The 13698-nt window shown below is 32.9% G+C and overlaps 1 protein-coding gene across 1 annotated transcript in view; it reads right to left on the bottom strand.

Moving 5' to 3' along the window:
• Window positions 1–1051: 1051 nt before the first annotated feature.
• The window catches only part of LOC149090038 (F-box only protein 31-like), a 33045-nt gene continuing 20398 nt past the window's right edge, over window positions 1052–13698 (bottom strand). The window contains exons 7-9 of the mRNA XM_089232017.1: window positions 12562–12721; window positions 6291–6508; window positions 1052–5239 (exon numbers count right to left, since the gene is read on the bottom strand). Of these exons, the coding sequence (XP_089088143.1) occupies window positions 5083–5239; window positions 6291–6508; window positions 12562–12721 (535 nt within the window). The 3' untranslated portion in view covers window positions 1052–5082. The remainder of the gene's footprint in view (window positions 5240–6290; window positions 6509–12561; window positions 12722–13698) is intronic.

Below are 13698 nucleotides of genomic sequence, written 5' to 3'. Positions count from 1 at the left end.
CTACGCATATTATTTATAGCATAATTATAACAAAACTAGTCATAATGTTCAAAGTTGAAAAATAAACTGCTTGAAAAGTTTCCGAGATGGGAAAAAAGTGTATTTATTTTTTGATTATTTTTTAATATATGATCAGTTCAAATATTAAATATGTATATAATTTATAAACATGTATTTATACTTATATTATCTTTAAATACTGTAATGACCGTAAAATCTTAGCAATGATGAAAAAAGTGCCTTGAAAATAATTAGCAGTTTTAAATCGGTTGGAAAAAGGTTGGCTGCCAAAGTTTTTTTCAACTGGGTCCATATGACCAACTTGTGGCTATGGGATATTGAAAGGGAGCCATGGAAGATGATTGGTGGGGGGATGGCACAGAGAGATGTGAAAAAATATATGGATGTGAAGATTTAAATGAAATGTACTTAAGCGAAAAATATGCTCGGAAAAGGTTTTACTGCTTTGAGAGGACACAGTACTACTCCCCATGAAGAAAGGACCCAAGAAAATATGTTCTAAAGGTGCCATGGGTGAAAAAAAGTTGAGAAAGTTTGTCTAAACTCCACATATTTAAATCCACATAACATTATTCTTAAATAAAATCTTTACTTCACATTCATTACATTTGGAATTATGAAACAATAGAAGGAAAAACATTTTGCAGCCAACCATTAATGCTTTTTTGTGATTTGTTTGATTCTTTCGATATTAGAACTACTGGGGGCTATAATGAGGGCCCAGTTCAAAAAAGCAATAATTCAGAAAATTGCACTTTTGAGTTACACAAGCCATGAGAATGGTGTAAAATGCCTCTACATATCGCAAAACAGCAGCAACTCTCAACTCAGCTTATATGCTACCTACTGTAATTAAATCTGAGTTGATTTCCATTCAGTTCTGTACAAAGTGATTCTTGAAAATGCAGAATTCTCAAAACATAGAATTTGGAGGTGATGCCTTTTTGAACTGGGCTGTCAATATAAAGGGAAGAAATTTCAATAATATTGCACACAGGCATGCAATAAATAAGCACAGAATTCACAACAGTTAAAAAACGAAATGAAATTTATTTCCTGACAAAAACAAAATAGCATTTAACATTTTCTCTGCAAACAGTTGCCATTCAACTAATTCGTGAATCAATAGAGTTTGAAAAAAAAAAATTAAAAAAAAAAAAATTCACACCAATATAAAACTATATACAACTCTATGCATAATATATATCAATGATAAACATAAATTTATATACATTATAAAAAAGAAGCTTTTTCTTTGAATTTTTTAATGCAACCAGGATTCAAACAAAATTGTTTTTCCATCTAGAACTTCCTTTGTAATAATAGAAACATGCGAAAAAACCTGGTAGAGAATGATAAACATAGGATAATATGACACTGAACACTACCAATGGAAAAATAGGAAAGTGCAAAATTTACACAAGTATTCTAGTAAGAAAGAAAAAAATTACTGCAGTGACAAGAATATTTCCAACTTCAAACGCATTGCAATGCAACCTGAAATTTTTCTATAGAAACAATCAATGATACATGCAGACGGTCTATAACGACATAAAAAATTAACAATCACACACACCTCTATCCTCTAGGTTTTTCTCCCTCGTTGTCGATACATTTTTTGGCCTTAACATGTTAAGCTCAATACCCTCTAAAATGAGGATGACATTTTCTTATGTGAGCAACATTCTATTCATAATTGGCCTTAATTAATAATGCCCTGAAAAACACAATTTTAGTACTCAAGAGATCTTTAACATAAGCTCTAAACATCCTGAACAATATATAATTATTTACGAAGGTGTAAAAGCATTTATCATACATTAATATGATGACAAACATATTGAAATACACATTTGAATTTCTTAATTTCAGGACTTATGTTGAGGAAAAATGCTAAGCACTTTTGAAACTTTTGAAAGCCCAAGTCATCAACACATGGCCCACCAGCTATTTCAAAATTAAGTGACTAACATAGTTAATAGTAATTAATATAGCTACATAACATTCAAGATTGGTAATCTTGGTGGCCTTCATCGGAATTCAAATGTGTCCTGCATCATGCAAAAGGTTTAAAAATCCACTTCAACCAATTATAATACATATTATAAGGTATTGCATAGTTATAAAAAATTTGTTTTCATTTAGTAAGTAAAACATACACAATATATTATGCCATATACGACCCATTCTGCTGTATTATCTTCCATCATCTCTCTGAAAACCAATGTAATCTTTCCATAATTTCTGTAATTTGCTAACAAGATTCCAATGAATGATTCTAAGTGTCTCCAACCATTAAACAAACTGTTAACATTTAACACAGGGATGTTTTTCCTCATAAACTCTCTATAATACTGCTCTATGGGATTATTTCATAAACAAATAAAAATGGAATAGAAATGGTATCTTGCTAGCAAACCAGAAATGAATTGGAAAGAGCATTTATTATATGTAGGTGCAAAGAGTTAAAAGAAAGTAATAGAACAAAATGGATCATATATCATTTTTTTACCGAGTAATATTGTTCTCGATAAAATATTGATCACAATCTCTCTATTTGTTAATGCAATGAAACTTCAGGTACAACATTACCCCAAAACAGAATATGCCGAAATCTGTGACGTACGTCGCAGAACAATTTCAGAAAGAACTTTAGGGAAAAAGCTTTTTCTGCATGGAAAACGCTCTATAGGTACTTCTTACCGCAGAAAAATAATTTCAGTCAGCTGAGGACTCATTGCAGAATAATGCAAAACATTCTGCTTTGGGGCAACATTAATAGTCTCTGATGAAAAAAAAAATTGAATTGATTAAAATTAAATCAGAAAATATTGATTTTTTATGACAACAGATCCGACAACTGTACTTTGTTTTGTACACTTGTTAGCATTTCCTCCAAAAAAAACCGGATGACATTTTTTCACTATGATCTGAATCGTTCCCATGTATTTCTTATATTTTTCTCTTCTTCCGTTAAAGGGAAAATAATTGAGTCAAAATTTTTAGAAAATTTTTTTTCAAAAAGTTTAACTTTGAGCAAATTGTCTTTCCTGATATCATATAATAGAAAAAGTTATTAATGGAATCCCATTATTCCCAACTATGTTTTTTATTCATGTATATAAGTTTCATTTTTGCATTTGTAGCTGAAGATAATAATTTGCATAGTTTTTGTCACGTGATCCTTCAATAAGGCTAGATACTTCTTTATCTAGGCATATAATGCTTTTTGGTTTCAGGTAGCTAGTAAAATATTGGTAAGCTTTTCACAATCATTGTAGTTTGTACTTAACATAAATTTTATTGGATGCAAAGCATAAATCCAAAATTTTGCATGGAATTCTACAGAAATTTGATACGAGTAGATAAATATTATGGTAGAGGGTGAAAGAAAAAAAAATTTCATACAACTAATAACATTCATTTGATCATCTTGTGCTGATCACATCATGATTTCACATTTTGTGGATACTGAAAATTTACACACAAATCTGCTTATTTGTTGGGAAAATCCTGAAATACATATTTCTTCTCATTAATAGCTCAAAAATTTTGTATATAAAAAAAAAAAAAAAAAAAAATTCAAGGTAAAATATTGAATACTGTGAATATTATTGATATATGCTTTTATTTTCCAGCTTCCAAAATAACCTGACCAGATTTAGAAACAACTCATTTCTTCATCTACGTGCATATCAGGTATTCGTTCAGAGAGCTCAGTTGAATCACACAAGCTATCAAAAATTCATATTTAAAAGAAAGAAATCTCTACAGTACTAAAAATATTACTGTTGGCTTTTACTTAATATAAGAATTTCAATTTACATCAGACTAGTGGCTCTAGGACCTTTTCTAATTCAAAGAGTAAGTCAAAAACATTTTTGATGTTCTATTGGTTTGTTGAATCCTCATCAATTTATTTCAAATGAAAGTTTTCTGTAACATATTGCAAGCAAGAGACTAATTACAATCCTGCACCCTGTGGTTAGAGATTATTTTTATCCACTCCACTATTCAACCAAGGCAAAAATTCTCAAAGTTGATCAGCGCATGTTTCCCATTATTCACTTTGATATGACAAGAAAAAAAGGCAACTATGATTTGAATGTTAATTCCTCGACCTTCTTCAATGCTATGGTTACTATTGTTGGTGATATTGCACCCAAAATAATGAGCTAAAACACAATTTCACCCTTTTGGCTGGGATTTGTTTACATACTATGTATTAATTACATAATTTCTAAGATATGCGATATCAAAACTATGATAAAAAAAAAAACTAATAAACAGACTTTTCAATTCTCAGTCCATATCACAAACACCTTGAAATAAACTGAGCAAATACCTTGACTGTTGAAGAAACAACTATATCACATCACATACATAGCAACTCATGAAATATTTTTCCTTGACATGAATTCATAATAACAAAACCTACATAAAATATAATCCATTCAAAACTTCACAGGAATAACTCAAAACAGAACTACATCACTGGATACAATATTGTGCAAGTAGACAACGGAGAAAATATTTAAGGGGGGGGGGGAAAGGAGAAAACTATACTGAAGCACAGAAACTGAAGAAAAGGCAAAAGCTTTATTTTTGCTCTGAACAAAAAAAAAAAACCAAAAAACACAAAGAAAAGTTTTTAATGTACATGGCCAATATCAGATGGCGGTAATGAAATTTATATCATGCTCATGTGACTGACCACTGACAAAAAAATAACTATAATAAACATGATTACAAATATGATATTTCCCAAAAGGCACAGAACAGAGCCGCTCTACTTTTGAAGAATTGGGATTCTCATGCATGTAACCTCTTTATAAATATGAAAACAAGACTTTCCTCCAAACACTCCTGATATCTGCCAGAAAACTGGACATCCAACATTACATATCCATCTAAATCATCGCCAATCTAGTAAAAAAAAAAGAATCTTGACCCCCCTGCCTTAAAAAAATAATGACAGCAGAAAAGGTAAAGCTGTAAGTACACAAAATCAATGCAAAATTATTTACATTCAAATGTTTGATTGTGCAAGCAGCATCATGATCACTGTTCAATTTCCTTAACTCTATGATACATACTCAGCGATAACAAATCTAACCACATGAAACCAAACACGTCCTCGTCAAATATTATCCAATGTCCACTAGTAAAAGAGGGATTAGTAAATCCATGTCCAGCTATCTGGCCGCTACCACAAAACCTAGTTATATAAAAGACAATATTAATGATAAATTTGCAATCTTTAAACGAATGAGGTAGGTAAACCAAAAATATCAAATAGTTATAACTAGACACATTTTGTAACTTCATGACATTCATTTCTCAGCAAGAAAGGAAATAATAAACCAAAATTAATACAATAGAAATCACAAAGAATTCAAGGTTACTTGCTTATCAAGATCAAAATTAAAACAGGAATTGCCAAATTATTGATTTTGAAACTACTACTACTTAAGCATGCATGCACCTCATACACATTCCACTATGGAATTTCTAACGAATTGGTAAATGCCCAGAATGTTGTGTTAAGAATGTATGAGTGGCACTAACGTTTCCATGTTGTCAGAATTGTGTTTGTTTCGTGTTCTTGCTGATGTTGCCATCTGACTTCCATATTTTAAAGTAAAGTTTTGTAAATGATTGTACTTTTTTTTCTCTCCTGTATTACAGTTCGAGCTTCACTCAAAATGTAAATGTCAATTTTTCTACATGCTTCAAAACGTGAATCTTTAGAAACAATATCTTTTTGTGGATTATATTAAAAGATATTCATTTTTATTCCAACCATTTTGGGAAAAAAATTAAAAAAGCAGTTGCACATAACAGTCAATAAAACATAAACTTGTGCTTTTAGACTCTTCAATATATAAGCGCAGTAAAATCTCTCTTTAACAGACACCAACGGGACAAAAAAATCTGTCCATAAAAGACGGGGGACCATTAATGAGGGTTTTGAAATGCATACTTTTATTACACAAGAGGAAATTACTATTTGGCTGTAAAAGAGGGGTTTTACTGTATTCAGAAATTCTATGATCAATTATCAGAATTCTTATTTATATTCTACACAACTTTATATTAAGCACAATTGATTGCATAAACTGATTGATAAGCAAATGTGTTTAATCTTAGCCCAGGTATTTAATTTTCTGTACCTTTTGAAATATGAACTACTGATAATGGTTCTCTACAAAGTGATGGAATGAAAAATTCAAAACCATTATTAAAAATAAAAAGAACTGAAACTGTACCTCGCTAAACAAGTTTTAGGAACATCTTTGAAACGCTCGAGACAGTCTGGTGGCACTCGAAAAGGCTGGACTTGTGTTTTAGTTGAGTCATACTTCTGCATCACAGGGACAAGGTTCTCGAGTCTACTCATAGACCTTTGCTCATCCACGCTGAGTACCATGTTATAGTTCAGCTCAGCCATGAATGTCACTTTACCAGCAGGAACATTAGGATCACCCTGAATCAGATAAACCGACGTAAACTTCATTAAAAATTTAAAAAGGATTGAAAGGTTCTTTTAAATTACATCCTAAATATTTGATTGCATAAAATATACACCATATCATACATTTATCTTAATATCTTTTCTTCTTATTTATTTTAACCCCAACGGGAAATGTTATTTCTAGCAACTTTCAGCTGCTGTAATGCATATATTTTAAAGAAATTTACATTTTTATATACAGTCGATGCTACTTATTAGAATCACAGATTTTATCATTTGGGAAATTGTAATCAATTTCACAAAGTACAGAATGAACCATTATCATAACATGGGGAAAAAGTCTATTTATAGTTATCAGGACTTCTGTTCATGTTATCAATTTTTTCCCCGCAAAAGTTTTATTATTTTGTGTATTTTGAAGCTAAGATTGAACCATACTCATTTTTCCCTGTAAGTTATTGTTATCAACCTTATAGACTATGAAGGAAGTTAGAAGGCTTCTGGGCCAAAAGTAAATCTGCATACTTGGTTCACAATACCTTAATGAAAATTATAGTCACTGTGATCCATGTACATGTAATGCTGCATTTGTAATAGCATTGTTATAAAGAAGGCATGTGTAAGGTACAAAAAAAGTCTATTTTTTCAGTTCTTGGTTAGTTTCTTTCAACTGACCATATTCACAGTTCCTTGGCCAAAAACTTTAGCAAGGGATCTACGGAATGTATTGCACATTATAGAGAGTAACACAATTCTCATGATATGCCACTAGACAGATTCATCCTAACTTCTCACAATTACTGAATTAAAAAAAAAAGAAGATTTTTAGCACAAAAGGGGGGGGGGGAGAACATGCTTTAGAAAGATATGAAAAAAGGGCATGAATGACATATTTAGGACACCAGTCATGTGGGAAAGAAAAATCCAGTTGCAATATTTCTATACGTCCCATTTAAACAAATGGGCATAATGGTCATCTCACTCACTAGAAGAATTTTTTTCAGATATAGATATCAATCAGTTATCAGAAGCCCTGAGTCCTGACACATAAAATTAAGCATCATGCACTGTATTTGTTCCATTACAATTTTAAGTAAAGTAAGATAGCAATTATTATGGAACCACTCATCAATAAAATCATAATAAGGGAAGATATAATATACTTTCAAACACTTGCCTGCAATTAAAAAAAGTTGTCTGAGAAGCAAAAGTTAGCTGTTATAGATTTATGGGCGCTCAGTTCAAGGAAAATTCTAAAAAATATTCTGAAAAAATCTCTGAAATATTCTTAATGACATCTTACTCGGTGTGCCAACAAGAAAAAATCTTTTGCTAGTTTATGAGCACCAGAACTAACATTCACCCTAATGATAAATCCCTTACAGAGCCACTTCAGCGATCTCTAAATGTTTCACGGATCCTTCAAGTGCTCAAGAAATGTGTCTGGGCCGCTTAAGTGCTCTGGAACTGTGCAATGCATTACTCAAGTGATCTGTAATTATGCCACGGATCACTTAAGTAATCTGGAAATGTTCTGCAGGTAACTTGAGTGATTTAGAACCACACTGGGGGCTGCTTAAGTGCCCTAAAAGTGTGCCGCGTGTCACTCAAGAGATCTCTAAATGTGCCAAGGATCATTTAAGCGTTCTGGAACTGTGTCACGGGTTACTTACGTGATCTTCGAATGCGTCACGAGCCTACTTCAATGATTTGAAAATGTGCCACGGGCCACTTAAATGCCCTGGAATTGTGCCACAGGCCACTTAAATGCCCTGGAATTGTGCCATGGGTCATTTAAGAGGTCTGTAAATGTGCCGCTTAGTTCATTTTTACAAAATTGGGTTTGAGGGGGGCAAGCCACATCTGATAACCTTCAGGGCCACATTTGGTCTGCGGGAAAAGGGCTTACCATATATGGCTTAAAGGGTTGGTCACAATAAATTCCTTAAAAATAAATTTTGAGTTCTTACCCTTTAAATAGCATTGAAATTAAGAGAAATTGATTATAATAACACACACACGTATAAAGGCATTTTCTTTCAAAATTTTGATTTTTTTTTTGTTTTTTACATTAAAAAAATATTTTTTTTGTCTGGGGAGGGGGGAGGCGCACGAGCCCCCTATGCCCTCCTCCCGGGTACGTTTCTGATCCCATCAATATGTGTTATGAGGTAGGGGACAGTGCTGACAAAACTTTGCTTACAAGTGGGGAGGGGATCAGACTTTTGCTGACAATGAATGAATGCCAGGGTCTCTGCCACCGGACTTATCCCGTTGCCAAGATCTCTTCCAGCCCAGCTTCGTGGCAGAGTCTGGAACAAAGTGAGTGTATACACCTAACAGTCTGAGTGTGTAGCTAGTGTTGTGTATGATATTTCAGTGCTGCCATCTATACTTCAAATTGTGAGTGAAGTGTAATGATTGAATATTTGTAACGTTGTAGGCCTGTTGCTCTCTGTGGCGAGTCTTTTTAACGGGGAGATCGGCTCGCATTCGCGCCTTGAAGTTGGGAACCACAGAAAACCAACTTCAGCCAACCACCGCTGTGGGGTTCGAACCCGGATCCTCGCATCACGAGTCCGTCACTATAACCACTCGACCACCACAGCGGCGACTTTTGCTGACAGGGGTGGGGGCAAAAATGGCTAAAAATTTGCTTACGTAATACTTGAACGGCTCTATTTTAATTAAAACTTCAGATTGAAATTGATATTTATTTTTTATACTCTTATTTTAAATTAATTACTTGCATGAGTGAATCATTGAAGTACAATATTGTAGTGAGGATAAAGGGAATTTTAAGAAAAATTATTCTCAAGAAGAGCAGGGAGAGATAGATAAAGATCAGTGACTTTTCCCAAGACGAACACCAGGAAGCTTATACTGATGCAGGAATGCAGATAAAAGTGCAGATGGATATTTCAAATCTGATTTGCTGAGTTGAAGCAAGGTAATGAAAAGATGCAAGGAAAATGCCAGTTTATTTCAATACTTGTAGTCAGGGCTGTAATTAGGTTTTTTTTCAGAGATGGAAAACTTGAATTTTGTTGCCCATTTCCCTATAAAAGACAATTTTAAAATGTTTTCCCTAAAATTTACCCCCAGGCTCTCATGTATAATCTGTATTATACATAAGGGCAGACGTAGACAGATTAAAAGAGTGGCACATCCCTCGAACCATTAAATTCTGGTACTCAATTTAGAGTTCTGTCTGCCCCCCCCCCCCCACTCTACTGGCAGGATTTACAGCATCCAGTTTACTAATTTTCCTGTATACTCTAATAGTTGGGTCGGGTGCATCTTATGGATTCGCCAAAAATTTTTCGACCCTCAAGATAGTCACTGGCAGCATTTGCCTCCGTTGCCTCTCTCCAGTTCTGGCCCTGCTTGCGCTTTATTCGTACACTTGAACATGTTAACAGTGCCAGTTAGCAATAAATAAGATATGGCAGATGAATGTCTATAAGTTGCCCTGAAACAGTCAAAAAATACTTTGTTTTTTTTCACTGACAGGGTCTGATGTGTGTGCAAACAAAAACAAAATTTTTTTGGCTCACTGGAAATCTTAAGACATTTATTATTCTTCACACCCTATTTCATTGCATACAATGGAATTGTGTAATATATTTTATTACATACATCAAGAAGTTAATTTTAAGGTTAAAACAATGAAATTTAAATCTATTTTTTTGTGCTATTAAAATAAATTTTGTAAAAAAGTAAGTTATATTCATAATTAGTGGCTAAAAATACACCATTAAGTTAGTTTAAAGACAATTTTTCACAACTTTGTAGTCTTGAGTAATTGAGATAAGAACCTATTGATCACTGAAGAAATTTCTTTTGTGATGCATAGTTGTTATTTTCTGTTTGAAATTTAAAAAAATCATATAAAGAATGATCTTAACAAATCCTATAATATTGTGACATTTCTATTTTTATCTCTTCTCAGCTCTTTATTAGCATAAACGATGATGGTATGCATGCATGCATATTCATAGTCATGAATTAGAGTGTGAAATTATCTTGCACATAAATATTAATTTTTTGGGTTTTTTCTTCCAAAAAAACCCAGAGCAATAATTTATCATGGTTTAGTTCATCGTAGTTAAAATATTTAAATTTAATTCCAAAAAGTGAATTTCTTTTCTGACAGTAAGTAATAACCGAGAAAGCCTTATATTATCCATCAATTCAGTTTATACATTCAAATTTGTCACTAGCAGTACGTGAAATATGCAGTAAGTATTGGAATTTTTCCATTAAAAAAATGCACATATGAGCATATGAATACAAACAACCCTAACAGGAATATGTATGTCATGAAGTTTGGAAGGCCCAAAGGGTGAGCATCACTTTTTTCACTAAAATCCTGCAGTTAAGAACTGTAGAACACGCGGCTAACTTTTTTTGGTGCATTAATTCCACCAGACAACATATTTAAAAAAAGGAGAAGATATGATATTCACCACAAGGAAAATAGTCATGTCTAAGCAAGGTACTTCATAAATATAAATTGCAGGTTTTTTATTTTATTTAAGCTGTGCCCAAAGACCATGAATATTTCTCTTTTTTTGTTCATATATACAACCCAAGAACCATTTGTATATTCAAATCTAAGACAACTTTTTTCCAGGGGCCTCTTACTCTTAAATATATTGGACAAGATAAAGTTAAAGAAAACCATAACCAAATTAAAAGGTTTTTTTCTTCAGGCTCAATTACATTGTGCAAGTTTACTAGCTACTCGCTTGCAGTTTTACTTACTGCAACTAAAGTCAGTCTGTGTAATAATGTATACCTGATGAACTCACCACTTTGCTCTGCTAGCGTGAGTAAAGTTGCAGAGTGGGCTATTTTTCTCACTACTTGCCTATGTTTTTGTTATCTTCTGGTTGGAACATATGCACTTTGACTCGCAAAGAGAAAGACAACAATAGTAAAAAAAGAAAGGAGAAAAAAAATTATTTCCTCACTCATATAGTGAGCGATTTTACTAGTTGTATGTTATTGAAACTCACTGAGCTAGGTGAAACTGGTGTGCTTGCCAGCCATTTTACTGACTCAAGAATAGCAAGTAAGCTTGCCCAATGTAATTCAGCTTTTTCAGTTACATTTGAGGTTTTCCACCGATAGCTATCTTATGCTTTTCTTCGTGTATTGACAAATTATATCATTTTATTTTTACCAATGATACATAAAACATATGGAATAGTTAATGAAAGAAATTGACAAATTATGTATAGCTAATAAAAAGGATTAAAAAGTGATTTTCATAAAAACAATGAATTGTGAGAAAATAAAAGGATGGAAAGGTAACAATCATGCACTGCCGTTCGCAAAGGGGGGGGGGTGGGGTTTTAACCCCCCTCAAGCCGAGATTATAGTGTTATTCTGCAGGAAAACATTTAACCCCCCCCCCCCCTTGAGAAGAAAAAAAATTGAAAACCTCCCTTGAGAAAATTCTGTGTATGCATTTTATGCCCTATGCAACAAATAATTGTATTCAGCAGGTTCTGAAAATTAAAATATAGGAAAAAAAAGTCAAGCTACGACTTTTCACAGGTCCAGTGAATTTATAGCATAAAATAAAATAACTACACTTTTTTCCCCATAATATACCATGCTGATCATCCCACAGTATTGATAATGTTTGTTTGAATATATTAAAATATATAAGGATATTTTCAATGCACAAAGCCTCTACCAATAGCCACATGACTGATGATTGCAATAAAGTGCAGATGAAATAAATAATTATGTATACGAGTGATAGAATATATTGCATGATAATCTCATCATTGTGTAATATCATTTAAATGTCAAGAATTTGACTGTGATAATTTATAGAAAATGTTGTATTCTTCAACAGAATATTTCCAAGAAACAAAATGAATACATATTTAACTTTGAGCGACCATCAAAATTAAGTATGGTGGAAATGACCAATAGATATAATGATGTGATGCTCAAGCTCACACATTTTAATTTTTTTTTTCTTTTCATGTGCAGCTTAATTCTGATAGAAACAATATTTTCATGAATGCACTAATGTAAAAACTTACAGAGATTTTTACTGCTTTGGCCATTGTACCATTCTCTTCATAATCCAACATGATCAACTCCAAACCATGAGCACCATACGTGCCTTTGAATACACCCGGCTGAATGGGAACATTATCACATTTTCTTGGTAGAAAAACTCTATTATACTTGTAACTATAACTGAAATAGAGATTTGCATATAATTAGATAAGCAGGGTTGCACAAAACTGCTGAGGACTATATATATAAAGCATAGTTCCCCAAACTTTGTATTCTATCACACACACATTCCCTTCAGAAATTTTTTTCTCTCAGTGCTCCTAACTAAAGTGGACCCAGAACCCATAGAATCCTATGTTAAATCCGTAGCTTCTATTACCTCCCCTGTACCCCTCCATTGCCCAACAGGGGCAATATTGCCCCCTGGTGAAAATATAAAGTATAAAATATAATAAAGATAAAAAATCAGCATCTTTGAAAGCAGCTGTGAAATCTGATTCATTCAAATTAGTCAAATTCATGAGTTTATTCTACTAATCAGAAGTAATTTTCCTTCAGAAAGCCTTTATGCAAGCCATTCATACAGTCATACCATTTACAATTGTTTATCCTTATTTTTTTTATTTTTTAAACTTAAAAATAGTATCAAGTGTTTAAGTTACATATGATGTGTACACAAGTATCTAGCAATCTCAATGAATGTCACTTTCATAAAATACCATATTGCGCATTGTAAGGAAAAACACGTCAAACATATTGCACCTTCTAAGGTGTGACTGAAAATGCTTCTGCACTTAGGGAATTCCTACTGTAGAGAGAGAGAGAGAGATATGTGATAGCACATATCTATCTCCTCAAAACATCGTCAACAAAAACATCGCACGTCAAAACATCACCATGACAAAAACACTATGCAAGTGTCCCTTGCTTTATGAGACTAATCTGTTTCACAAAATAACCATATAAAGTGAATTGAATGAATTTAGCACAGATAAGAATTAGACATGATGGATTGGGGGGGGGGGATTTTTCAGGAAGATTAACTCACGAGTGCACAGGTTGGGTCTGTGAGACCCTTTGGACATGTATTTCTCTCATTTACCAACAGGTGGCAGGAACTATTTTCTTGAGGTTATCGATTATTTCACATCCAAACT

Source organism: Pholcus phalangioides, unplaced genomic scaffold (assembly GCF_987345545.1).
Source record: "Pholcus phalangioides strain wild (caught in Gottingen) unplaced genomic scaffold, Ppha-v1.0 ptg000001l_1, whole genome shotgun sequence".
Classification (NCBI taxonomy): Eukaryota; Metazoa; Arthropoda; class Arachnida; order Araneae; family Pholcidae; genus Pholcus; species Pholcus phalangioides.
Note: the sequence above shows the minus strand (reverse complement) of the source record. Positions and strands in the feature narration are given on the sequence as shown.